Source organism: Tenrec ecaudatus, chromosome 4, assembly GCF_050624435.1.
Source record: "Tenrec ecaudatus isolate mTenEca1 chromosome 4, mTenEca1.hap1, whole genome shotgun sequence".
Classification (NCBI taxonomy): Eukaryota; Metazoa; Chordata; class Mammalia; order Afrosoricida; family Tenrecidae; genus Tenrec; species Tenrec ecaudatus.
The window spans coordinates 6557561-6584730 of record NC_134533.1 but is presented as its reverse complement, the minus strand read 5'-3'; the positions used below and the strand labels follow the sequence as shown (position 1 = coordinate 6584730).

The following is a 27170-nucleotide window of genomic DNA, read 5'->3' as shown; positions in this document are numbered from 1 at the left end:
TTGCTGCTTCCTGGCCCGTGACTCTGCAGCAATGTCACCCAAACCCAGTGCGGCTCAGAATCTGCCTTTTTTAAGATCCCCTTACATATATTAAAGTCTGGAATCTGAGTATGAGCAGGAGATGAATAGGCATTTCAGCCCAATCACCCCTGAGACATAAATTTAAGTGTCCCTCGACGCCCTCAATTCTCAGGGGACAGGTGGGAGAAGCAGTGCTTAGAATCGTTTGGGGCCGGGCTGTAAGCTTCTCGTCCCTGGTGCTTCATTCTCTGGGACCCTAGTCCCGGGCATGGCAGTGCTGTTTGGAGTGCCCCTGCCCCCACTGAGCTGTAGGAAACTAGAGTGCTATGGACCAGTACCACCTTTTTATTGACCACTCTGACACTGTCAGTTATGGCTGCTCACTGCCTCCCACCTTCCCCAGCACGTGCTCTTCTCTGTGGAGGCGCCCTGCTCTGCTGGACTCTGGCTCACATTCTTTACTAGAGATTCTGGTATTCCCTGGAGAGCCTTGGTGGTGCTGTGCTTAAGCATCCATCTGCTAATTCAAAGGTTGGCAGTTTGAACCTAGGAACAACTCCATGGGAGAAAAATGTGGCAGCCTGCTTTCATAGCGATGACAGGCTTGGAAACTATGGGGCAGATCCACTCTTTCCTGTGAGGTCTCTAAGCATTGCTTAGAAACTATGGGGCAGTTCTACTCTGTCCTGTATGATTGCTAAGCATTGGTATCTACTCCACAGCAATGGATTTTGGAGTTCCCTGGTGCCCTGAAGTTCCTTTGATTGAATTCATTGATTAGATTCAAACTAAAGAGGCTTCCATCAAGGCGGTCCCAGGGAAGGGGCCTAACACCATTCCCTCACCCATGCTTACGCATAACCCAGACAGAGGCTAAAGAGAGAGGTGTGGAAAGGACTTTGGGACAGTGACAACAGACCTGGGTTTAATTTGCTCTCTGATGCCAACTTCCTGGGGGATTTTTGGGAGCAAGTCACTTATCACATCTGAGCCTCCCTTTTCATATCTTTAACACAAGAAGACGGATAAACTAGATGATGTCAAAGACCCTCCAAGTCTAAAGATGCTTGTAAGACTTAAGAGCTGCAGTCTGGAGGGAATGTGAGTGCAATCATTCCTCTGTAGGACAACACACAGGCGGGAGGCGTCTTCTGAATTCCCTTAGAAGCCAGACTGGCCCAGTGTTCCTGTAGCCCTGTGGTCACATGTGCACCTGTGCGGGACAAGGCTCTGAAGGCCCGGGGCTCCCCATAGTGGATCCATGAAGCGTGCCACTGATTCAGTGACCACATAACGCCCAGCAGACTCTGCTCACTACCCGGTTGTCTATGACCAGCCCCCCAATCCACTCGAGTGCAGGCAGTACAGAAACGGGACCGCCTATCTCGGATCTGTGGAAGCTCCCTCCAGAGCACTTTCTGAAGGAAACAGATTGTGAAGAACTAAAGTCTGTTTCCTTGCATCTTAAAAAAACAAAAACCACTTCACTTCACTTCACTGGCCTCCTGCCCACCTCGTCATGGTAACTTTTCTATGATTAATTCGTTCTCTTGCCTCAGACTCAGAAGCATCTGTTGTGGCAGCTATCTCAGAAAGGAGCGTGGGGCTTTTTCATGAGATGTCTGCTCCAGACGGTAGTGTTGTCCCTGAAGTTCTCTCTGCCGTGCTGTGGAGGGAGGCCATCTGCATCGCCCCTTCTTGGTGGTCTGCTGGACATTTGTCTCCTGTCAAGAGACGGGCCTAAAGACCTGCGGGAAGGGTCTTCTGCAGATGACAGAAATAGGAAGATACCACCGAGGAGCCACAACTGCCAATTGTCTCTGGCCAACTGACTCCAGGAGGCCTTTGTCAAGACTGACTAGAGACACACCACCCATAAACTGCCGTCAGAGCAGGAGCCATGTTCTCCTTTAAGCTAGTGGCCTGCCCACTCCAGGCACCTCACACGCAGGCCTGCTGATCCACTCAGCATACCATACCTCGGGAGCTCAGACATTAAAGCCTTTGTACCAGAGTTGCAAAATGCAAAGCGACTTGATCACACTGGTTGGCAGTAGCATTGAGCCTAGGACACATTCAACCCCATGCCTCTGATCCTCCTGAGCTAATCTCGAGTTCCCTTCCCTACCAGGGTAGCAGCAGGGGGCTGCTCCTTTTGGCTTCTGTTTTAATACAGAGAAAAGCCAGCGGCTGCCTCCCTGGTGGACTTAGCCAGGAGGGACTAGAAAAAGTCAGAACAAAGAATGGGTTCGTTGTAGAGCATTTTCTTTAGCTACCTATTCATTTGTCTTCTGTGTCACCTGCATCAGGACCTTTAAAGGGAGCCTGTTACTTGATGGGAGTCCCTGGAGGTCCAGTCAACCAACCCACTCAATGAAGATTGGAAGTTCAAGTCCTCCCAGAGGTGCCTCAGAAGAAAGTTCTAGCAGTTTGTTTCTGGAAATCCCGAGGGCACAGTTCCATTCTGACACACGGGATTGCCATGTTTATTTCATGATACATTTGCCCACAACAACATGGGTGGTATGGACTTTTTCGTCTGGCATGATCCAAACAAGACCCCTCACTTGTGTCTGCTTGTTTTGACAAAACGTCAAAACAAGTAATGTTTTCATCTTCCTGCGCCTCAGCCCTTTCATTTGTCGGTGGGAAATGGGTGGCTTTTTACGTTGCTAGGTTTTCTTGTCTAAGAAAGTAATTTGGGGGATAAGCAGAAATGACCTTCCATAAAATATCTTCCATAAGCAACAGTCCTGATCGTCACCCAGGCGCACCCTCCCTCCCCATAGGTACCCACACTTTGCTAGCAAGCCACCTCAATGCTATCCTCCTGGAGAACCAGCGAGGGATCCGAAGCTCTGTGCAGATGGCTGTGGACCAAGCCCTGGAACAGCAGCAGCAGGCTGCCAAGGTAACAGAGGCTGCCAGCACCCTTTCTTTACACCCTCTCTGGAATTGTGAGCCAGCAGCCATGGCAGACAGGGCACACAGCCCTTCCCCCTCACCACCCCTTCAGAGCCCTTCTCTTCTATCAGCTGCATGCTCTTGTCCTATATCCGGCCTGTGAGCTTAAGCCTTTACTGAGAGGGCTCAGTCTAGCCAACTTGCTTTGGTCTCACCTCCTAGCCAATGACTTTTCGTAAATAGGATAGGGTAGAAATAATAGATAAAAATGACTAGTACACCCCTTCCTTATCTATCCAGCTCACCTTCCCACACACATTCCTGGGCCACTGATTCACTAACTCTCACATCCTTCCCCCTTTCCCTAGTGCTTTGTCACATCACTGGCATCTGCCTGGCTTTCGGAATGCTTCCATCCTGCGTGCTCTGGGGAACCCATTTCTTTCTTCATAGAGAGCAACACATGAAAGTTGGGATAGTAATAAGCATGTGTGTCATCTCCTGGTCTCCTTTTGCTGGTCTTTCCTGGGCATGTTTGCATCAAAATGTGATCTTTGTGAAAGACCGTGGCTTTGCTTTCTTTCCCGCCCCAAAGGCCCTGCGCATGTCCTAACCTCCGCATGCACTACTGGTGGAGCAAGAGGGATGAAGTCCTGGCCTGACTGAAGCACCTTGGGTGGGATGACTGTGCTGTCAACCTCAGGCTCCCTTCCTCTTCCTGCTCCCCAGGCTCGTCGGAAGCTGCAGGCCTCCCACGCCGTGGCTGTGGACTCCATCCTGAGTGTTGTGAGTGGAAGCACTAGCAGCAGCTTCCGGAGGGGGTGTCTCCAGGCCCTTCAGGTGAGGGGGAGGAGGGACAGTCCTTAAAGTGCCTGGGTTTGAATGACATCCCAGCTCCTGCCTTAATAGAGAGCTACTAGTCCTATAGTACATGTATTCAGAAATATTTATGAAATTAATATGGCTTATTTACTAATTCATAAGTAAGAAATCCAGCTGTTTAAGATCTCCACATCCCTATGTCCCAATGATTCCTAACTCCCAGTCAGAGGTTGCTACTACCTCCTGGTGACAGAATACTTTGGAAATAACTGAGCAACCACAAGCACTACATGTATTATGCAGTATGGGATGGTTTAAGAATTTTGGAATCAGAGACTTGGCCTTAAATCCTGCCTTATTTACTTAGAAGCTATGAGGACATACATCGGCCTTTGAGCCTCACCTGGGCTAATGTGAGGGGAGACGGGTAAGCACATGGCAGGTTCTCGGTACATGCTTATACCTTTTAGAAGTCTGTGCTGATTGACTGGAATTGTCGTTGTTTTAACCCATGGATTCCATATCAATTGGTTCTCTTTTTTTGTATTCTTTCTTCCCCTCACTGTGGAACTAATAGTGGTACCTTCAGTTCAATTCTGACTCATAGTGATGGTATGCACAACAACAAAACACTCCCCAGTCCTGCATCTTCATCTCAATGGGTATGTTTGAGCCCATGGTGCAACCACTGTGTCAATCCTTCTCACTGGAGTCTTCCCCTTTTTACATTCTGATAACTTCCCAAGTCTGTGAGATGACGTCTTCCCATCCTCCCTTCTCAGGAGCATTCTGGCTGTACTTCTTCCAAGAGAGATCTGGTGTTTGTTCTGGAAGCCCATGCATGGTACTTTCCATATTCTCCCCAACACCCTCACTCAAATGCATCGGTTCTTCTGCAGTCTTTGTTATTCATTGTCCAGTTGTCACATGCGTGCGAAGTGGTGGAAAAAACCACGGCTTGGGTCAGGTGCACCTTAGTCCTCAAGTGACATTCTTACTCTTTAGCACTTAAGGAAGTCTGGGCAGCAGATTTGCCTGCTACAACATACAATTTGATTTCATGGCCACTACTTCCAATGACACTGGTTGTGACTTGATCTCTTCTCCATTATGATGTTGTCTTTTGGGTCGGTTGTGAGGATTTTTGTTTTCTTTACATTGAGTAAAGGAGCCCTAGTGGTGTGGTAGTTACATGTTGGGATTTGATCCGAGAGGTCAGAAGTTTGAAACCACCAGCTGCTCTAAGGTCGAAAGACAGGGCTTTCTACTCCCATAGAGTCACACTCTCAGAAACTCAAAAGGGAAGTCCTACCCTGTCCTATAGGGTCTTTGTGAAGCGGCAATGACTCCATGGCAGTGAGTCAGAGAGAGAGAGAGAGAGAGAGAGAGAGAGAGAGAGAGAGAGAGAGAGAGACAGAGAGAGAGACAGAGAGAGAAAGAGATAGATATGTACTGGTTTTAAGAGTTGCAATCCATATTGAGGCTGCAGTCTTTTATTTTCATCAAGTGCCTTGATTTCTTCTTGCTTTCAGTAAGAGGATTCAAAGGTGAACATGGAATGAGGGATCACATTGCTGACACCAGACAGATCTTGGCTGAAAGCAGAAAAAACCAGAACACTTTTTACTTGTATTCTATTGACTATGCAAAGGCTTTCACCTGTGTAGTTCATAACATTGCAAAGAATGGGAATTCCAGAACACTTCATGGTGCTCATTGAAAACTACGTAGATCATTTGTTTAAAAAAAGAAAAACAAAAAACAAGGGAATACTGCACGACCTAATGTGTGTGTCAGGGTTGTATCCTTGTACTATACTTATTCATCTGTATGCTGAGCAAATACCGTATATACTTGAGTATAAGCCGACCCGAATATCAGCCGAGGCACCTAATTTTACTACAAGAACGGCATTGAAAATGTGCTGAAAAACTCAGCTTATACATGAGTATATACAGTAATTTAAAAAGCTGGACTGAATGAAGAAGTAGACAGGATCAGAATTCAAAAAAAGCTTATTAACATCCCGCAATATGCAGATGAAACAGCCTTGCTTACTGAAAGCATCTTTCCAGTGAGTGCTTCCAGAGCTGCACCAGCTTTGTCCAAGATGTCAATTGATGTTCTTGGAGACTTGCTTTTTTACTAACGACTTCAGTGCACCTTGTACTTCTGCCTTCGGTACCATTGGTTCTTGATCAAATCCTGAAATGGTTGAATGTCAGCCCGTTCTTTTTGGTAGACCCTGTATATTCCTTCCATCTTCTTTTGATGTTTCCTGGGTCATTAAATATTTTGCTCAGAGAATCCTTAAATTTCACAGCTTCATTTCTTTCTTCTTGAGAAATAAACTACTTTACTTTGTCTTCTCAATCTGCCCTTTGAACTTTTCCATTCAGTTTTTACTTCGTTTCTTCCATTTGCTTTTGTTCAAGAGAAAGCTGCAGTCTCTTCTGACAGCCACTTTGATCTTTTCTTTGTCTATTTAGTAACCTTTGCTTTCTTATTGAAAACAAGTAATAAATAGCAATAAATATTATCACCGTAATTTAGCATTTTGCATATATATTATAATCAAAGCATTCTTTTTCCATATATAAACCAACATCTTCTCTCCTTTCAAAAGTCTTGGAATGTTGTACTGGTTACGCAATAGTCCACTGTGTTGGTTTAAGATAATTCAATAAACCATTCCCTTAACTTGGAACATTTAAGTTGCTTATGATTTTCCCCCGTAACAGATGGTGCTTCAATTAATAACTTTTTGTGGTATCGTGCTTCTCTTGAATTATTTCCTAGAATAAATTTAAGTGCAGCTGCTAAGTCCAAGAGTATGAAAACGTTGATGAGCCTAGTGCATTTTATTTAGCGTCTTTCTTGTGTCAATGTGAGTAGTGAGGACACCAACCTGGGAACCCCAAGGTCTGCATTGTCACCCTAATGATTGTACTCACTAGCTGTGAGATCTAGGGTGAGTCACTTCGCAGGTGTGAATTTCTTTTTTCTCATCTATAAATTAGTGCTGTATTAGGTGGTCAGTATGACTTCCTTTAACTCTCATACAAAACAAAACAAACCTAACCAGTTGCTACCAAGCTGATTCCGACTCATGGTGACCCACGAGTCGGAGAAGAGCCATGCTCTGATGGTTGTACTCTTTGAGAAGTTGATTGCCAGACCTTTCGTCAGAGGTGACACTTTTGATTGGTTGCCAAGCATTTATCTATTTATGCTACTCGGAAGCACAGCAAGTGGTTGATCTGGTCCTCACCCCCCCCCACTACTCTGAATTAAGCAGAAGGTTGCCCACCTTCCTTGGGGTGCAGAGCATTGACTTGCTCCTTTCCTCTCTAAGAAGCTCTTCTAAGGGAATGGTCTCCTGGCAGCCTCGTTCAGGGAACTCTGCTCTCCTGGACTTGTAAGGGGAGCCTTTTGGATAGGTTTCCGGGGCGTTTGCCTCCTGTCCCGACAGAAGAGAGGAAGACCTGTGTAAAGTGTCGAATAAGATGACTTGCAGGAGCCACAACGCCCTGTCTCCGACTGTGTCCCACTCTCCTGCCTCTATAAAGGAGCCCTGGGGGCCCAAGTGGGTAAGCACTGAGCTACTAACCCAGAAAGGCCAGCCGTTTGAACCCCCCGCTGCTCCACGTGAAAAGATGTAGCAGCCTGCTTGCTTCCATAACATGTCCAGCCTTGGAAACCCTGTGGGACGGTTGTACTCAGGCCTATAGGATCAGTGTAAGTAGGGATTCAGCTCCACAGCAGTGGGTTTCCTAGATGCCTTTATAAAGACTAAGGACACTCCCCCAGCATGTGGTGGGCCTGGCCATCGCCTTCCTAGCTGCCCCTTCCTCTCCCCTACCTACTGCCTCAGTCTCCAGCACTGGAGCTCAGCAGGTCCTTGTCTCTGGCCCATTTTAGGCCGCTGATACACACGAGTTTGGGGCCAAACTGCACAACGCATTTAAAGAGATCACCCAGCACCGATTTCCTTGCCACTGCTCCTGTGAGATAAGACAGGTAAGTGTGAAGTCACACTCAGAACCTTGGTGGAAATGCTCCCTGGTGATGGAGGGGAGCCTGGGAAAGCGTGGTTGCTGCGAGTGCTGTAGATTTTTCAGTCTGAGGTTGTGAGCTTGCATTTCAGCAAGAAGGCTATAGTGTGAACCACACTTGATGGACCACAGTGCTTCATTGTGGTCAGGATGGTGGGCTTGAATGCACCTCTGTCATTAGCCCAGTGGTGTGACATCACTGCAGACGCTATTTCATCTCAGGGCAGTTTATCAGTGATGGTAAAGAATGCATCCCTAAAGATGGCCGTGAAGTTTGAAGAAGATAACGTATGTAAAGGGCCAAGAACACAGCTCTTCTAAGGATGGAATTCTCAGGTTGAGTCTTGCCTAAGTAACAACACAATGAAAAAGAGGCAAGAGATTTGACCACATACTTCACAAATGAAGATATAAGATGGGAAAGTACTACATGAAAAGATGCTCAACATGATTAGTCTTCAAGTGAATGCAAAATCAAAACCACAAGGAGATAGCATGTCCCACCCCCGAGGATGGATAAAAATTCAAAGGCTGATCATACCAAGTGTTGGCAAGGATGTGAGGCAGTGGAGCTTTCAGATCCTGTTTGTGGGAATGAAAAATGGTACACCAGTTTTGAGAACACTTTGGAAGTCTTTTTTAATTTCATTGTGGTAAAATATATTTAACAGACATTTCCTGTTTTAGCCATTTTTAAGTGTGCACCTCAGTGACATTCATTGCATTCATATCACACAGTCATCACCACTCTCCACTGCCCTCTCCCTAAGCAGCTCAGTGCCCTTGAAGCAGCGACCCTCCATCTCCCCATATTCCCAGCCCCTGGTAACCACTGATAAACCTTGGTCTCTATGCACTGCCTGTTCTAGGTATCTTATGTAAGTAGGATCAATATTTGCCTGCAGTGGGATGGATCACTTTTATGTAGCCTTTCTCATCATGCTCTTAGGCCTCTTACCAAGTGATAGGGTCTTTGTTATTATTAGGTGCCATCGAGTCAGTTCTGAGTTCTGACTCATAGTGACCTTATGTACAAGACTGATACCCCCCCACACACACACCTGCCCCAATCCTGTGCAATCTTCAAAACTGTTCTTATGTTTGAGCCCATTGTTGTAGTCACTGTGTCAGTCTATCTTGTTGAGGGCCTTTCTTTTTGTTTTTTAAAAATCATTTTATTGGGGGCTTGTACAATTCTTATCACTATCCATACCTACATCGTGTCAAGCGCATATGTGCATTTGTCGTCATCATTCTCAACACATTTGCCTTCCACTTGATCCCTTAATATCAGCTGCTCATTTTCCCCCTCCCTCCCCACTTCCCCTACCTCATGAACCCTTCATCATTCATAAATTGTTATGTTGTCATATGTTACACTGTCCTACGTCTCCCCCTGCCCTTTTCTCTGCTGTCCATCCCCCAGGGAGGAGGCTATACGTAGATTCTTGTAATCAGTTCCCCCTTTCTAACCCACGTTCCCTCCACCCTCCAGACATCTCCTCTCTCACCACTGGTCCTGGAGGAGTCATCTGTCCAGGATTCCCTGTGTTTCCAGTTGCTATCTGTGCCTAGGTACATCCTCTGGTCTAGCCAGATTTGTAAGGTAGAATTGGAATTATAATAGTGGGGGATAGGGAGTATTTAAGAACTAGAGGAAAGTTATATGTTTCTTCGTTGCTACCCTGAACCCTGCCTGGCTCATCTCCCCACAACCCTTCAGTAAGGGGTATCCTGTTGGCTGCCGATGGGCTTTGAGGCTCCACTCTGCACTCACACATTTACAATGATATGATTTTTTTGTTCCTTGATGCTTGACACCTGGTCCCTTCGACAGCTCGTGGTCAAACAGGCTGGTGTGCTTCTTCCACGTGGGCTTTGGAGGCCCTTTCTTTTTTGAATTGACCCTCTACCAAGCATGATGTCTTTCTCCAAGGACTGGTTTCTCCTGATAACATGGCGCTCATGGCCCACCAACGAGATGGACAGTTTGCTAATAATGCAAATAAGATGCTTAGCAACCCTGTGTAGGTGGGACCATGCAAATAAGCCATGTGGAGGGATTGGTCCAAATCCCTAGGGAAGAGATTGATCGGTTAACTGCTGGGCTGAAAATGAGGCATCCAGAGGCATAAAGTAGGGAGAGACTCACTATCACCAAGAAGAAAAGATAGAAGTGGAACATATCCTTTGAATCTGGGGCTCTATACCGAGAAGATCCTAAACCCAGGAGACACAGCCGTAACCCTGCTGCAAAGGGTGCAAGAGAGCGAGCAGCAGAGGGAGAAATGGCAGCAGCAGCAACAGGAGGGTGGTGTGAGGTGGCACAGTGGGCTGCCAGTGGGCATGAGTGAGCTGTCTCATGGTGGGGGGAGCCCAGAACCGTCCAGTCCTGGATTACTAGCATCATGGAGCCCCCTGGAGACTTCTTGGCAGAGCTAAAGGCTTTTACAACACTGGCACTAACAGGGCAGAGGCTAGGCTGAGGCCCAGAGAGAGGCTTGCCTGCAGGCATAGCTGAGAAGAGGCCGTTCAGATTGAAGAACTGTTATCTTGAGTCATTCTTGATCCTGACTGAAACCTATTGCTTCCCTAATAAATTCCATTAATCTGAGTATGTTGAGTTCTAAGTGGCCACTGCAAAGAACTATTGAGCCTAGCAGAGACAGAGTGCTGTGGGAAGGACAGCAGGCGTCAGAGCTGGACCTCTGCCTCATAGCATCATCTTGATCCTGGGACGTTAATGGAGGTGGCAGTCCTTCATCTCTGCATTGTTTTTTTGTTTCTGATGGATTTTACTCAACAGCATGCGCGTGCCATAGCGAGTATCCACATTTTATTTTTCTTTTTGCCTGAGTAGTTATTTCACTGTATGAATCAAATACATTTTGCTTATTCCTTTATCTGTTGATGGACATTTGATTCCCACCCTCCCCCCCCCCCCCATTGGCTCTTTGTGAATAGTGCCATTGTGTTAGTCTGGGGAGACTAGAGAAACAAATCCACGGACACACATCTGTGTATAAGAAATAGGTTTATGTACAAGAGCAATTGAACATGGAGAAAACATCCCAGCTCAGATCAAGTCCATAAGTCTGATATTAGCCCATATGTCCGATATCAATCTATAAAGTCCTCTTCAGATTCACGAAATACATGCAATGAAGCCAAATGCAGGACGATCACAAGCCAGTGATGTTGTAAGCACCTCAGTGCTGGCAGGGGTCTCTCTGTGGCTTCTCTGGCTTCAGAGAAGCATTCATGTGGCTTGGCTTCTGCAAAATATCTCCCAGGAAGTGGGGGAGAGAGAGAGAGAGGGAGAGAGAGAGAGCAGTGTCTTCCACCTCCAAGGAGGAAGTACCAGATTTCCCAGAATTCTCAGAAGGACACTCCCACACAGAAGTCTCATTGGCTATCTCCAGATTGACAGCCTAGACTTCACTAGATTAGGTGACCACCACAGCTGTGACACGGGTTGTACAAGTAGCTGACAGCATCCTTGTTTTCAAGTATTTGGGGCATATACCCAGGAATGGAACTCCTGCAGACAGGTATCACTTGTCAACTGACCTAACCATTCTACCTCTATAAATTTACTCCAGAAAAATAAAACACCTGTGCACACGCAGACGTGTGTGTGTGTGTGTGTGTGTGTGTGTGTGTGGTGGTGTCCACAGCACTATTTAGAATCACTCCAAACTGGAAACCACCTGTGGCACCATGTAAGTCAACTACTGACACCCCCAACACAATCTCCAAATACTCACGCTGAATGAAAAAAAATCCCAGCCTCCTCCCCCCAAATTTTCTATTCCATTTATAAAATTCTTTCATCTTAGTTACAAAGAGCAGGATAGTGGTTGTTTAGAGGTGGGAAACCAAAGAGGCAGAGGGAGAGATTACAAAGGATAATTTTGAGTATAATTGATGTGTCCATTATGTTCTGATGATGGCTTTACAGTGTGTGTATGTGCGTGTGTAAAAACTTAGCCAATGGTACATTTCATATACTTGTGCGTGCCATTATATATCATTTATTTCAATGACATTCTTATTAAAGAAGGTTGGATATGCTATCTTTGGGAGATTAGTAGAGCCCTCCCCCCTTTTTTCATCTTCTTTTCATCTCTCACCTTTGTCTTCCTAAAAGGAGTGCTCAGTGACAGGCACTCAAGGATCATGGTATCTCATGATGTGTCCATCCACCTCTGCTTTGTGGCTAGATAGGCACAGGGCTGCAGTGAGATCCCGGGAACTGCCCGCTTCTCCATGGCCTTTCTCTAGGTTTCTAGGAGTCTGTCTGCTGGTCCCTCACCGGGCTCACTGCAAATGCTCTCACCATTTCACTCTAGTACGGAGTGACCGGCCCATGGTCTTTCCTTTAACAAGTCGAAGCTAATAATCAGGTACACGTCTAAGTTTCTAGGATGGAGGGTGGATGGGTGCCATCTCCCTCAGGGTGTCCTTATAGACAACAGAGCTTTGCCTAGTCCTGCATCCTTCCACAGTAGCTGTCGTGTCTATCCACCTGAGGGCCTTTGTCCTGCTGGCCTCCTCCCTTGACTCATCTCTTCCGATGTCGTGCCCATAGCAAGCAAATTTGACTATTCGGTTGTGATCCAGAGGGGGTTATTGGGTGGTTTTCAGAAGCAGATTCTTCCTTGTCTGTTTGGATCTAAAAGCCACACACAACCCTGTCCCCATGGATGACCCCACTGGTATTTTAAACACAAGGCCAACTGACCGGTGGAGATGAGTTCAGGGATGGGTGCCGTTATCAGGGACTAGCATCCACAGGCGGATGCTAGGAAACCCCGCGGCTCTAGGACCGTTTCAGCCTCCAAAGTCCTGCCAGTTGGCCCTTTCTGATAACCCAGTGAGATTGCACATGGGAATGGTCTGACCTCTTTTGTCCCAGTTTGCAGCTCAGAGCCTCAGGACCATTTACAACCCAATTAACTTGGCAGATGGCTGGATGAACTCAAGATCTCATCCAGGACTAGGGAGGAACAGTATCGAACTCCTCATTGTTGCCACGTTTTTCACTGTAATCTCCACAGATGGAGTCTACAACGTGGTCGTTTTCCCTTCTCACAGATCAGAAAAGTGATTGAGAGCATTATCAAGCCAGAGTGACAGGCAGGAAATGGCGGGCTGGCCTTTTTCTGAGCCCTGAGCCCTTTGGCTCCGAGGTCTCCTGACCTTGTTACCATATGGGACCAGGTCAAGAGCCCAGGGGCACTGAGTGGAACCCCAGCTTCTCTACTCAACATCCTCATTTCCCTGGTGGTGGCTGTATTTAAGGTGATCGACTTGCTAATGGCTCAAGGGCGGCACCCAGCGGCTTCAGCTAGAAATGACAAGGATGGGAGGTCCAGTTTTTTACCTCAAGGCCAGTCCCTCAGTCTCCATTCCAAAATAGAAGGGCAGCAACTCTGATGCCAAGGGACAGAGAAGTAACCGAGTTCAAGTTTCTGAGGGACTGCAATCTGTTCTCCAAAGTTGCATCACCACTGCCCTGTCTGGTGCTCGTGGTGGTTTTATTATTACTGATTGTCACACAATATTTCCTCCTCTGTGGGTTAATTTTCCACCATTTGAAGCGTGTGTCTGTGTGTGTGTGTGTGTGTGTGTGTGTGTGAGAGAGAGAGAGAGAGAGAGAATGGAGAATGAATGCAAGTGAGCAGCACCTGAGAGAGAGGATGAATGCAAGTGAACAGCACCTGCAGGGTGTGCATGGACCTGTTTTGTCTGCTCGGAGTCGGAGGACTGTCACGTGTTGAGCGTGGCATCCAGGTGTGTTTTGCTAGTACTTCCTTTGTATGAGGAGGGAAGTTGCAAAGTGGGGAAGGCACTCAGAGCTTACCTGCTCACCTTCCCAGTGTCAGGAAGGGGCGTACACAGGTGATGGAGCTCCAGCTCAGAACCAGAGCCCCAGGGGCTCCGGGCCAGCGATGAGCACTGCATTGGACTGCTGAGGAGGAGGGTGGAGAGGAGAGGAGCACCTGGAAGGCCGGGCTTGTTATCATCTCAGTAAAGGGAGCCTTGGGTGAGGCAGGGTGGCCTATGAGGCTAGGGAGGTCGGCATCTATGCCAGGCCCTACTTCTGTACCTCTCCCAATCTCCCAGCAGCTGCCCTCTGAGAAAACGGCCAGGAGCCACATGGAGGCACGTGGAAGGCACAGCCCGGAGCACCTGCCAGGTGAGCCTGACCATCTGGGGGGATCTTTCAGCCTCTTATCCTTCTAGCTTCTGCCCCTTCCCCCCTGAACAGTGTTTCTTCTGGTCCTAATACCCCCTTGGGGCCTTCTGGGATGGCAGCAGGCTCCTCCTCCAAGTTGGTCTGATAGGACTAGAATTTTCTAAAACAGCTCTAGTTACAGGGAGCTGCACATGATTGGGGTAAAGCCCTGAAAACAGTGGGTTTTTTCACCTCTTTTCTTGGTTCCTAGAGCTGATTCTTAAGGTAGTCTGGTGAGAACTACAAAGTGGGGGTGTGACCCCCCCCAGCAGCTGTGGAGAAAGGACTTGGCAACCTGCTCTGCAGAGTAGAGCCTAGCAGACCACTGGGCATTTCTGCACTGTCTCCCTGGGCTGCCACCCAAGAGCAAGGCTGTGGTCGCCCCACCACATTGGGCTTAGCGGTTGCTACAGGGTGCCCAGGGAGCGGTGTGTGTGATATCTTTTCTCCACCACTTACCTGTCCCCACCCCCACCTAGCAGAGGCAGAATGGACAGCCATAGGCACCTACAAGGCCTGGCAGTCCCCACCCAAGCAGGTCTGCCTTCTGATGTGTATTGATGCTCTTTTTACAGGTAAGGAAACTGAGGCCAAGGATCACAGTAAAATAAATGGCAATGCCAGAACTCAAATTCAGGCAGTTTAGCCCCAGCAGGCGGTCTACCCAGACAGAGTGGGAGCTGGGACTCCTGCACCTAGAGTTTTGTGGGTGAAGACACTGAGGCCCAAGATGTGCTCCCAAACCAAACCGTAGATGTCACGGGGGGGTGGGGGGCTGCTCCTTTGTAAGATCATGGAGTGAAAGCTGCTTGTATAAAGCAAAGATCTACTTTTAGAAACTGAGATTTGGGGATTTTAAAAAAAGGGAAAGTGCATCTGTCTGTACCATCGTCAATTTAGTGTTTATGTGCACTGCCCTGAGCACCTGCAGTTGGGGAGGGGCCGGGGCAGGAATGGGCAGCAGGCAGTACTACAGCTTTCTTTAAGTAGGAGCAGCAGCAGCAGCAGTGATGGCTGTGGATCTTCAAGCCAGGTGTTTGTACTCTAGTGGGTTCACTAGTCCTGAAACGCCCTCAAATCAGCTCCTCTGTTGAAAACGTCTGGACTTCACTGGCTTGAAGGGCCCTCAGTTGTCAATCTTGCTTCTTGGCAGCTGCTGTTTTTCTACATTTCTAGCATCTGCCTCCTGGCTCCATCCTCAACTCCCCACTCACTGACCTCTCCTTTTCATAACCTGGTCCTCCCCATAGCCCCATAGGCCCACGTCAGCCTGGCCGGTTGCAGCTGCTTCCCTGGAGCATGCTTGTGTCAGTGTCTCTTCTGCCTCTCCATTCTCTCCCCTGAGTAAGTCATTCTAGTTCTTCCAAAGGGAAAACTTCCTCGCCTGTTTAGGGTGATGAAAATTTGGGGAAACGGTGATGGTACAGCATGGTGAATGTAGCTAATGTTGCCAAGTTGCACACATGAAAATGGTTTTCTTCATGTAACTAACTAGAGAGTTGTTTACGGGTGCCATTGAGTCCATTCTGATTCACAGTGACCATCGATATGTACAAGAGAACTAGACCTCCTGGGCCCGCACCGCCCTCCGTTCATTGTTGTATGCGGGCCCAGTGTGGAGGCTCTTCCTCGTCTTCACTGGCTGCCCTATCGCCAACATCTTCATTCCAAGGCATCGATTCTTCTGCGGCCTTTGTATCCATTGTCCAGCGCTCCCATACATGTGAGGCAACTGAGAATACCTCGGCACCTCCGTTCTCAAGGTGGCCCTTAGCTGCAGATTTGCCTAGTGCAGGACCCCTGTGAGTTCCTGACTGCTGCTTCCATGAGCACTGATTGTGCAGCCTGGTAAAATGAAGCCCTTGGCAACCTGTCTTTCTGCTTATCATGATCTTACCTATTGGTCCAATGTGAGGATTCTGGTTTTCTTGACATTGAGTTGTGGTCTTTGCTGCTTCTAATCTTCCTCATGTTCAGGAAGCACTGTTGTGTCATCTGCATCTTGCAGGTGGTTAAGGAATCTCCCTCCAGTCCTGAGGCTGCGTTCTTCAAAGAGCCCAGTCTCTGGAATTATTTGCTCAATATACAGATTGAATAAGTAGATGAAAGATACAGCCTCATGCATACCTTTCCTGATTTTAAAAAGAAATGATAAAAAAGACCTGAACCAATTATTTCAAAGGGCAGCTCCAAAAGACAAACCTATAGTATTATAACGAGATGTGAAAAGACCTGGAGTTTTAAAAATCAAAAGGAAAGACTATGCTCAGAGTACGCTAAAACAACTGAAGAAAACCACTAACGTCGCAAGTGCCGTCTATGGGCGAGCTATGGAACACACAATCAGAAAAATTAGTTGAGTTTTAACTATTTCAGGAAGTAGCCATGCCTGGGAATTGGGAAGACAGCTAACAAGCTGCCCAACTGCAAGAGAGCTATTTGTGCTCACACCAAAGGCAGGCGAACCAACAAAGCGCTTAGCACTTTTAGCTGTATCACTAGTGTTAGACACAAGGAAAACTACTGAAGACGATTTTAAAATTGTTACAGTAGTACGCTGACAGGAAGCTGCCAGAAATTTAAGTCAGATTCAGATGAGAAGGTGGAACAAGGTCTATCACTATGTCAGATGGCTCTTCCAGAACAGAGAATACCAGAGGTTCCCTTGTGTTTTATCAGCTTTGCTATTTTACTTACAGCAAAGGTGGTGTGGAACATAACACATTACGGATTAACACTGCACAGAATGGAAAATCTAAGATACGTACTTGTGCTCATGCAGAACCTGCGCAAAGGCAAGAGGTAATTTGAGCAGAGTAAGGGGCTACTTACTGATTTCCACACTCAGTGACAACATCAGGAAAGGTACGAATCAGAGTTGTGTCTTTTCATCTTGGCTTGTTGAGTCTGCATGTGGGGCAAATCATCTGAGAAGCTGGACAAAATAAAAAACTGGGCTTCAGGGGTAGAGCAAGACTCCAGGGGTTGCTATGAACTGGAACTGGCTATATTCAAGGGCAAGTTTCAGAGTTTCTTCTGACATCCATTTCATTTTTATCATGACCCAAAAACCCTCCCCAAAATAAAGGGTCTCGTGGCCAAGAAACTTCCTCCACCCATTCCCATTCAGCTTAACTTTCAGGAAAGCGGAGCCCAGCTCCCTGTCCTGCTCATTCTTGCCCTCACTTGGTGCAACCAGATGGGCTCCAATTGCAGGGTCTCTGTTCAGGAAGTCCCCTTCACGTTTAAACTGTGTGCTTGTCTTCACACCTACTGCCAAACATGGCACAGTCCAGGGACGCTGGCTTTGGCTGTGGCACCTCAGCTTCCTCAGCTTGACTTCCAATTCAATCAGCCACTCTCCTGCCCTTCCCCCAAGCCGGCCTATCGGCCTGTCATCTTCCTGGCTCCTAGCTCCACCTGCCACAGATAAGCATATTCAGAGCTATTGTCCCTAAAAACCCACTCTGCTTGCCTGAGTCCCCAGACTCCTCTGGTATTTGCATAGAGGGCAGTTTCATCCCCTTCCAATCGCGTGTGTAGTTGCCAGGCTTCACAGTGGGTTCTGAGTTTGGGTTGGGAACGCAGGGTGGCAGATCTCCAAACAAAACAGCTGCTCTGAGAAGGCCTAGTCTGGGTTACCTACGAGAGACGTTCTAGTCTGAACTCTATGGAGGCACTATGAGGCAGTTCTGGTTCAAAACTCAGATCCAGCAACTGCTCAGGGAAAGCTTGCTTCACCGCTCTGGGCTTGCCACACCTGCAACTCGCCAGGGCGCATGGATTAATGTTAGCTCAGTTCAGATTAGCACAAGGGACCAAGTGGGCACAAGGATGGTCGCCCAGGGGCTGCCCAGCACAGCGGGAGCCACAGAGGGGAGGGCCTGCTAAGGGGACCGGCGGGCGGAGCTTGGCAGTTCCGAGATGGTGCGGTCGGCGGCTCTGAGAGAGGCGGGGTAGGTTCGGCCCATCCCCTATGCCGCTTTCCAGAAGAACCAGGCCGGCCGGGTGTGACCGGAACACATCCTGAAACAAGGTTCCAAGGAGGGAGGGTAGAGCGCTCCAGCTCTCGGCGGGGCGTCCTCCCGGCGCGGACTACGGAAGACACGAGGCGGGCCTGTTTCCTCCTAGAGACCGCCGAGCGGGCGAACAGCAAGAGACGCAAAGGCGGCGCGGAGGAGACGCGAGCCTGCAGCTCCGCGCCCCGCTCCAGCGACAGGGCGGCCCGGGCGCAGCAGGGGAGGGTCCCGGCGCCCAGCAGCGCCAGCCCCGGGAGCGGCCTGGAGGTAGAGGGAGGAAGGCGGGCGGGCGGGCGGGGGGTGGGGTGCGTCCGGGGCCCGCGGGTGCTCACGGCCCCTTCCCTCCACAGGACGCGCTGTGGCTGCAGGAGGTCGCCAACCTGTCCGAGTGGCTGGGCGCCGAGCCTTGAGCCGCCGCCCCGGAGCCCGGCGCCGCCCGCCAGCTGCGCCCCAACCCCACTGTGCGCGCGCAGCTTCCTCGTCCGGGTGGGGCGAGGGCCTCACGTCAGGGCGCTTCCGGCGGGTGCGGGCCGCGCGGCGGCGGGCGCGTCACTGGTGCGCGCCGGGGCCGCGGGCGCGATGGCGGCGCTGGGCGGGGATGGGCTGCGCCTGCTGTCGGTGTCGCGGCCGGAGCGGCAGCCAGAGGCGGCGGCGCTGGGCGGGCCGGGCCCCGGGCTGTGCTGCTGGGTGTCGGTGTTCTCGTGCCTCAGCCTGGCCTGCTCCTACGTGGGCAGCCTCTACGTCTGGAAGAGCGAGCTGCCCAGGTGCGGGGCCGCGCGCGGCCGGGGCGCGTCCCCGCGAGGCGGGGCTGCGGGCGGAGCCTGGGCGGGTCCACACTGACTGTCCCCTCTGCAGGGACCACCCCGCCGTCATCAAGCGGCGCTTCACTAGTGTCCTGGTGGTGTCCAGCCTGTCGCCCCTCTGCGTGCTGCTCTGGAGGGAGCTCACCGGCATCCAGGTGCGGGGGGCGGGGCAGAGGCAGGGGAGGGCGGCACACGGGAAGCAAAACTGATGCCCCCTTTCCTGTGGCTCAGCCAGGCACATCCCTGCTCACCTTGATGGGCTTCAGACTGGAGGGCATTTTCCCAGCAGCGCTGCTGCCCCTCCTGCTGACCATGGTGAGTGCTTCGCGCCCGGCACCCTTAACCCCGCTGGGGCTGGTGCAGCCGGGAAGTGTGTGCCAGTCTTGGGGTATGCATGTGTGGACAGCTCTGGAAGTACCCCGCCCCCCAGCCCTGCCCATGACCCCTCGTGGTCCTGTGGGAGATGATGGCTGAACTCCTGTCTGCCTGCAGATCCTTTTCTTGGGCCCACTGATGCAGCTCTCTATGGATTGCCCCTGTGACCTGGCTGATGGGCTGAAGGTTGTCCTGGGTGAGTCCTTACTGAACATGAACAAGCCTTCCAGCACCAGGGCTGCAGCCAGGGGTCAGAGGGCCTCCAGTTTGACCTGAACAGGAGACTACATCTGTGAGGGATTCCTTCTCAGTGAAACAGCAGGGTGGCCTCTGGGCCCTGATTCCTGACCTCTGAGAGGCTCGCCCCTCATGCCTCCTAACCCTGACCCCCACACCAGAGCTGTTCTGGGCAACTGGACATTTCACGTCTGTTTCCAACATGGCCTTTCTCAGCAGGGCCCTCTTGAGCTGAGGGGGGAAGGCTTAAGCAGTCTGAGAAGGCTCATTTCCTTGAAGAAGCCGACCATGTTGCTTGTTCTGACCCCCCAGCACCCCGCTCCTGGGCCCGCTGCCTCTCAGACATGCGTTGGCTGCGGAACCAAGTGATAGCGCCGCTGACGGAGGAGCTGGTGTTCCGAGCCTGCATGCTGCCCATGCTGGCCCCGTGCACCGGCCTGGGCCCGGCCGTGCTCACCTGCCCACTGTTCTTCGGAGTTGGTGAGTCTGTGCATCCCACTCCTGTCCAGGCTCTCGCGGAGGGTTGGTCTGGGTGGGAAGAGGCTGGGGGTGTGACATACTCTTGCCTCTACCCTCTCTCTGCCTTGCAGCCCATTTCCACCACATCATTGAGCAGCTACGTTTCCGCCAGAGCAGTGTGGGGAGCATCTTCCTGTCTGCAGGTGAGTCAGGGAGCCAGCCTGCAGCAGGGAGTGGGTTTCCCGGATGGAGGAAATGGAGAGCCTTACAGGACTGTGTTGGGTGCGTGGGCGCTGAGGGAGGCTGTGGGCGGTGGGTGTGTGCGCAGGTGTGGTCACCCGGCCTCCGTCTCCAGCGTTCCAGTTCTCCTACACCGTCGTCTTCGGTGCCTACACAGCTTTCCTCTTCATCCGCACAGGTGGGTCCCTCTTGGGTCCCGGGAGCTCAGGTGGGTGGGTGGGAGTTTCTGTGCCTGTGGTCCTTGAGACAGGCTGAGCCAAGCACTCAGCCTGGGAGGCGGCAGAAGCCAAAGACAAGTGAGGGTGGGTGGGGGGTTTTTGCCCTGGAAGGGTCCAGAGGAGGGCGGGCTGCACCATGAGCTGCTGCTGTCTCCTCCCAGGACACCTGATCGGGCCCGTCCTCTGCCACTCCTTCTGCAATTACATGGGCTTCCCTGCTGTGTGGGCCGCCCTGGAGCACCCGCAGCGGCGACCCCTGCTGGCTGGCTACGCCCTGGGTGTGGGACTCTTCCTGCTCTTGCTGCAGCCTCTCACGGACCCCAAGCTCTACGGCAGCCTGCCCCTGTGTGTGCTCCTGGAGCGGGCTGGGGACTCAGAGGCCCCCCTGTGCTCCTGACCCAAGCTGCTGCTTAACAATTCACGGACGCTAACGGGCTCCCAGCCCCTCCCTTCCAAGAGGCCCCGCAGGACTGGGGCGGCTGGGGTCCCCGAGATCTCAGGAATTTTTGTAGGGGATCGAAGCCAGAGCTAGTTGACTCCCAGGGACCAAGAGAAGGAGCAGATGTCCTCAAGCTCAGCCTTGCCCAGAGGGGCCAAGAGACAGCTGGGGTGAGGGGCCGGGCGGGTCCCAAAGCCATGCCCCCTCACTTGGACTCCTTCTCTGAGGCCTCAGAGAAGCTGCTTGGGGGTAGAACCTGTGATCCCCCACCTGCCCAGGGTTTTCTCATTCTTTTTGCATCAGGACTTTGTACTGGGATATTAAAGAGATTTAACTTGGGTAACCCAGCCTGGGAGCTTCAGGAGCCAGCATCAGGGGGTCCACACCTATCCCCACCTTCTGAATGCCACACTTGGGCACTCAGCCAGCAGGCAGAACACTCTGGACTTGGGGACCGAGGGTCCCGGGGGCTGCCCTGGTGTGGACCCTGCCTAGCAGAGCCTTCCCCTTACCCACCGAGGAGGACAAAGGTGGAGCTGAGAGGACCCTGGGCAGAGCTCTGCTGGGTATCTCCACCTCAGACCACTGCTTGTTCGGCCCACGGAGGAACCTGACAGGCTGGGCAGAGGGCTGAGAACAAGACCCACAAAGAACTGACCCCGGAGGCTTTGACCCCAAACCAAGGAGGCACATGCCTGGCTCGGGGTCACAGTGTGGTCTTGAAAATTTAAGCCATTCCTCCATAATTCAAAAGGGGACCACCCTCAGGTGTATCCAGACTACAACAACTGGTGTGGGTGATGACCCCTGGGGTGTGTTGGTGCTTAGAGGAGCCCCCATCCCACTCCTAAGCTTCCAGTAACAAGTACCTCTTCTTGCTTGGGCAGCACATAACACTCACAGGTTCCAACTTGCATAGCACCTTAGTGGGGCCGGGAGGAATTACCCACGTGAGTTTCCTAGATTGTAACTCTTTAAGGGAGCAGACAGCGTAGCTTTTCTCCTGAGGAGTAGCTGGTGGTTTCAAACTGTTGTCCCAGTTATGTAATCATTGCACACAATAGCGACGAAAGACTAACCGCAGTCATAGCCATCTCCAAAGCCCCCAAGCTGTGGCGGGAAGAACCAGAGGGCGCAGATGGGTAGAATGAAGCCAGTTTTATTGAATGTGGTCCTGGGCACTGGGGTCCAAGTACCCCCCCTCCCCACCGGAGCAGGGCTGCAAGTTTCTCTCCAGGTCCTAAGCCCACTTCACCACTTGTCATCTCTGGTGAAGGGCCCCTGTTTGGCAAGAGATGAGAGATGAGTGTGACCCTCCAATGGGAAAGGGCTAGGGTAGCTGGAGGCCAGGCCCCTGCCTGCCACCCTGTGGCAAAAAGCCAGGACCTCCAGGGCGGGGCCAGCCTGCCCTCACACTGGCCGCCTGGCCCACCCGTCAGCACAGTTTCTGGCCAGGTTGCACTGGTCAGTCACTCCATCTCCAGGATGAGGTCGTCACCCTCTAGTGTCATGTCCATAGTCACGTGGACCTTGCGGACCGTGCCCTCCATGGGCGCAGTCACCACAGTCTCCATCTTCATAGCGCTGAGCACGCAGAGAGGCTGGCCCTTGGTTACCTTAGCCCCTGCTGCCACCTTGATGTCAATGACTTTGCCTGGCATGGGTGCCCCAACCTGGCCCTTCACATCCTTCAGGGCCTTGGGGTGGAAGTGCATCTCCTGTGGGAAGGCAGAGGGCATGTGAGAGCAGGCCCCTTGTGGCCCCACCCACCATACCAAGGCCCTGCCCCCGCACCTTCATGGCCTGTGTGTCCTTGACTAGGATGGAACGCAGCTGCCCGTTGAGCTCAAAGAAGACCTGCCGCTGGCCGGCACGGTTCAGGTCACTCATGGCCAATGCCTTGATGTGCAGTGTCTTGCCCCGCTCCAGCTCCACCTGCAGGAGGCCAGCCGTTGCTCAGCAGGAGGGGATAGGCCACCAGCTGGAGCTTTGGGCTAGGAAGGCTGGGCAGCGGTGGCTGGCACTGACCTCAAACTCCTCTGCGATCTTGGGTCCCTGCAGGAAGAGGCGGGTATTGAGGCTGTCCAGGGGGCCGAAGGTGGCAGTGAAGTCCTTGAAGTGGGCAAAGACGTCAGGGTACATGGCTGCGGAGAGCACATCCTCAGGAGTCACCTCCTCCCCGTGCCGCTCGATCAGCTCCCTCTCTAGGGCCTGCAGGTCCAGGGGGCGCAGGGAGGCACCAGGCCGCCCCTCCACCCTCGGCAGGTCCTTCAGCACCTGGGGAGAAGGCACAGGTCAGGCCCATCCCTGCCAGCACCGCACTCCCACCCGTGGCAGGGCCTATCTACCTTGGAGCGCAGTGGCTCGGGGAAGCCGCCATGGGGGACTCCGATGTAGCCCTGCAGGAACTCCACCACTGAGCGTGGGAAGGACAGCTCTTCAGCTTGGGCCTCAGCCTCAGCCCGACTCAGCCCATTCTGTACCATGAACTGGGCCAGGTCCCCCACAATCTTGGAGGAGGGGGTCACCTGAGGAGGAGGGTCTGGAGGTGAGGTGCCAGTAGGCGGGGGAGGGGGGAGCACATGGAGGGCTGGGGGACCATGGGGGCTGGCTCACCTTGATGAGGTCACCGAGCATCTGGTTGGCCTCCACATAGGCCTTCTTCACCTCCTTGAACTTGGCACCCAGCCCCATGCTGTGGGCCTGGAAGTGCAGGTTGGTGTACTGGCCCCCGGGGATTTCGTTCTCATACACATCCGAGTTGCCGGACTTCATGGTGGCCGTGCAGTCGAAGGCTGAGTACAGCCCCCTGGCCCCCTCCCAGTATTCACTGTAATCAAACACTCGCTCCAAGGGAACCCCTGTGGGAGGTGGTGTCAGAGTAGGCCCAGGATCCCAAGCTCTGGGTGTCTTCCCCGACCCCTGGATTGGCACAGGACCCATCAGTGGTGGGGACAGGAGGCCTTGGTGACCGCTAGGCCAGGGAGCCGATAGGGCACTAGGATCGGCAGACCACCAGGGACCCTTCATAACTCCCATCGTTCCTACCTGTATCTAGGGGGGTTCCACGGGTGCAGGCCACCAGGGCCCCCATGCTGGGCTGTGATGTCATCCCAGACATGGAGTCAGCTGCCACATCCACCACGTCAGCCCCGGCCTGGGCACAGGCCAGCATGGCCGCCACGCCCGCTCCCGACGTGTCGTGAGTGTGGATGTGCAGCGGGAGGTCGGGGAAGCGGTCTCGAAGGGAGCCCACCAGCATGGAGCAGGCTGCAGGCTTCAGCAGTCCCGCCATGTCCTGGGGGGGAGAGAGGATGAAGTGGACAGGACTGTGGGCAGGGAGAGGTGGTGAGGGACACTCAGGCCAGGGTGGGCACCTTGATGCACAGGATGTGGGTGCCGGCGCGCACCAGCTCTTCCGCCAGGTCCATGTAATACTGCAGCGAGTACTTGGTGCGGCTGGGGTCAGCCACGTCCCCCGTGTAGGAGATGGCGGCCTCCACCACACCCCCGGCATGGCCCACCGCCTCCATGCCCAGCAGCAGGTTGGGCAGGTAGTTGAGGGAGTCAAAGACTCGGAAGACGTCCATACCGTTCTCCTTCGCCACCTCGCAGAACCTGTGTGGCAGGGCAGCTGGTCAGCCCAAATCCTTAGAGGCCCCAGGGGGAGGAAAGGGGAGGGGGGCTGGCTATCGGGAGCTGCCCTCCCCAGGCACCCTGGGGCTGGACCACAGGCCGACTGCTCACTTGAAGACCACGTTGTCAGGGTAGTTGGTGTAGCCCACGGCGTTGGCCCCGCGCAGCAGCATCTGGAAGGGGATGTTCGGGACGAGCTCCCGGAGCTCCTGCAGGCGCCGCCAGGGGCACTCGTACAGGAAGCGCATGGCCACATCGAACGTGGCTCCTGAGGGGCAGAGTCAGGTCAGGGTGCCCACATCTCACCCACCCCACAGGGCCTGGTGCTATGCAAACAGTCGTGCCCCACCGGGCTCACCTCCCCAGTTCTCCATGCTGAAGAGACTGCTGAAGTTGTGGGCGGCATAGGGTGCAATCTTTTTGAGGTCATGAGTGCGCACTCGGGTGGCCAGCAGGGACTGGTGGGCATCCCGGAAGGTCGTGTCCATCAGCAGCAGCCCCTGGTGGTTCCGCACAGCTCTGGCGAAGCCCTCGGGCCCCTCTCGCAGCAGGATGTCTCGGAAACCAGGTGGGGGCGGGCCTGGGGTAGAGGGTGTTTGTCCCCAGTCGGCAGGCCACAACCTCCTTCCAACCCCTGCCCCCTGCCAAGGCCGGGTCAAGCCCACCTACCTATGGGCACCATGGGGACCACAGGATCAATGGGGTTGGGAGTGGCTTTAACAGGGATCGGGGTAGTGGGGCCGTTCACCATGACGTGTCCTGTGGGGGAGAGGGCAGCAAGTCAGGGCAGGAGGTGGGCAAGCGACTCAGGGCTGTCTGATCCTTCCAGCTGGCAGACCACCCACTGGGTCTAAGCACTGAAGGAGAGGGAGTTCACCACCACCACCATGAACAAAGCAGGGTGGGATTCACAAGGAGGCGCAGGAGGATACAAGAGGGGACCAGGCAAGGAGAAAGGGTGGTACAAGAATAAGGGGCAGGCTGGGTGGGGGACGTACCCAGGTAGTGTAGCAACTTCTGGGCACGGTTCTGCACGGGCCGCAGCTGGAACAGCTCTGGGTTCTCGTCGATGAATTGGGTGTCCACGGTGCCCGCCAGGAACTGCTGGTTGTTGAGCACATTTTGCAGGAAGGGGATGTTGGTCTGTAGGAAAAAGGAGGACAGAGGGCCTGAGGGGTAGCTCCCAAGGTCCCACAGAAGCTGCTGTGCTCAAAGGACACCACCTTCCCTGCCATGATTCCTGGGAAGAGGCGATGGCCTCACTAGGGTCACCCCAGGAGCTGCCTCAGTGTACATGCTCTGGCCATTCTGTTACCCAGTGGAAGATGCCCCTGTCCTCACTGACTGGCTCTGGAATCCTGATGCCCAAGTCCACCTACACCCACCCTGTCCGCCTTAGGGTAGGCAGTCTCCCACAGATATCCCTAGATGCTTTCATCTCCATCGCCAGCAACCACCTCCAGCCACACCAATACGCTGCCTTGCCCAGCAAGAGCCTCCTGGAAGCAGGCACACAAGCCTGCCTGGCCCTCCCAGACCCCTGTAGAGAACTGCTGCCAAGCTGTGGTCATCAGTGTTAGTTACGGTGCGGGCATTCGGTGCCGTCAACCAATCTGACCCACAGCGACCCTGTGCACAACAAGGAAGCACTGCGCAGCCGCGTTGTTGGCAGCACTCCTGTTTGAGCCCACTGTCACGGAGGTTCCTCCTGTGTAGCAAGCATGTGTAACAGCACTGGTCATTTTCAGCGAGGGCCTGGGGGGGGGGGGGAGTGAGGGCCTGTGTGGGGTAACGAACAAGTTTGACAAGTGGGTGATACAATTGGACAACATGGCAATGTAACTGCAGACCCCCTGCATTCCCAAGCAGCTCCATTCCGACACCAAATTTATGTGTAAGTCAGAAGAGCCAGCCAAATGTTTGTTGCTTTGGGCCTATGGGTTAGCGTGCTTTCCGGGGTACAGGCTGCACTGAGGACAGTGTAACAGCAGCGACCAGGGGCCGTGTCAGCAGGAACCACTGCAGGCACCGCTGAAGGCTAATAATACAATGGGCTTTGGGGGCTTGGATCCTAACCATTGGTTGATGGCCATGAGGACGTCCATAACCTGGGGCTGCCTGTGCCGTCAGTGGATAGTACACAGTGACTGTTTGCTCCACCCTCCAGTCCCCAACCAACACTTCGGCCTCTGCCTGTGGCAACTACTTCGTAGGAATGGGATTCTGTGAAGGACACTTTTGAGTTCTCACATTTCACCCACTGCCATGACATGTGACCAAACTCCCTGTCTGGGGGCTGAGTGATAGCCCATTGGATGGGCAGGCCTCATTGTGTGTTGCTTTCGTCCATTGGTGGATGTTAGGGCCATGCCCACTGTTGGCTATGGCAGCAGGTGCTGTAGGGGACCCTAGACAGGTGTGCTGGGGGCCTGGTCATCTGCGTGCCTCCCCAGCCTGGAGGCGAAGGCACAGGGATGCTGAGTCCTTGTGTCCCATGCATTTACTGGGTGAGCAGCAGGAAGGTGGGGCAAGGGCCTAAGAGGCCTTGTGGCCTGTGACTACGGCCACGTGGCGGGGGCTCTAGGGTGTGTGCCGGTGTGACAGTGCGTTTTTCACTTGAGCAATGTCATCTCACCCAGTCACAATTTCAGATGGTGTCTTCAGCAGAGACCCAAAGGCCAACTTTAAGGGCACTGACCAG

At 52.6% G+C, this 27170-nt stretch overlaps 3 protein-coding genes across 5 annotated transcripts in view; 2 read left to right on the top strand and 1 right to left on the bottom strand.

Moving 5' to 3' along the window:
* Positions 1–7924, top strand: part of TOP6BL (TOP6B like initiator of meiotic double strand breaks) — a 94887-nt gene extending 86963 nt beyond the window's left edge. The window contains exons 10-13 of the mRNA XM_075547532.1: positions 2811–2932; positions 3655–3765; positions 7669–7767; positions 7895–7924. Of these exons, the coding sequence (XP_075403647.1) occupies positions 2811–2932; positions 3655–3765; positions 7669–7767; positions 7895–7924 (362 nt within the window). The remainder of the gene's footprint in view (positions 1–2810; positions 2933–3654; positions 3766–7668; positions 7768–7894) is intronic.
* A 10057-nt stretch (positions 7925–17981) lies between these two features.
* On the top strand, positions 17982–21167 carry RCE1 (Ras converting CAAX endopeptidase 1). 2 transcript variants are annotated; one of them, XM_075545309.1, is made up of 9 exons: positions 17982–18329; positions 18413–18826; positions 18918–19020; positions 19097–19180; positions 19358–19436; positions 19790–19957; positions 20068–20139; positions 20265–20354; positions 20556–21167. In XM_075545309.1, exons 2-9 carry the CDS (start codon positions 18642–18644, stop codon positions 20789–20791), a joined length of 1017 nt encoding a protein of 338 aa, XP_075401424.1. In that variant the 5' UTR covers positions 17982–18329; positions 18413–18641; the 3' UTR covers positions 20792–21167. The 2 variants fall into 2 exon arrangements, with proteins under 2 accessions (XP_075401424.1, XP_075401425.1); XM_075545310.1 differs by having other exon boundaries at positions 17986–18329; positions 20292–20354.
* An 814-nt stretch (positions 21168–21981) lies between these two features.
* PC (pyruvate carboxylase) overlaps positions 21982–27170 on the bottom strand; it is a 93945-nt gene continuing 88756 nt past the window's right edge. For both annotated transcript variants that reach the window (XM_075545305.1, XM_075545306.1), the window contains 11 exons: positions 25468–25612; positions 25139–25228; positions 24828–25049; positions 24581–24737; positions 24211–24451; positions 23882–24131; positions 23450–23694; positions 23182–23361; positions 22862–23110; positions 22628–22768; positions 21982–22551 (listed from right to left, as the gene is read on the bottom strand). In XM_075545305.1, the coding sequence (XP_075401420.1) occupies positions 22303–22551; positions 22628–22768; positions 22862–23110; positions 23182–23361; positions 23450–23694; positions 23882–24131; positions 24211–24451; positions 24581–24737; positions 24828–25049; positions 25139–25228; positions 25468–25612 (2169 nt within the window). In that variant the 3' untranslated portion in view covers positions 21982–22302. The remainder of the gene's footprint in view (positions 22552–22627; positions 22769–22861; positions 23111–23181; positions 23362–23449; positions 23695–23881; positions 24132–24210; positions 24452–24580; positions 24738–24827; positions 25050–25138; positions 25229–25467; positions 25613–27170) is intronic.

Bases quoted from the DNA above. Each gene is read 5' to 3' on its own strand.
- RCE1 (XM_075545309.1), top strand. From the start codon at position 18,642: ATGGCGGCGCTGGGCGGGGATGGGCTGCGCCTGCTGTCGGTGTCGCGG. The intron at 19,021-19,096 runs GTGCGGGGGGCG...CCTGTGGCTCAG, and splicing joins GGGAGCTCACCGGCATCCAG to CCAGGCACATCCCTGCTCAC. The intron at 19,958-20,067 runs GTGAGTCTGTGC...TCTGCCTTGCAG, and splicing joins CCCACTGTTCTTCGGAGTTG to CCCATTTCCACCACATCATT.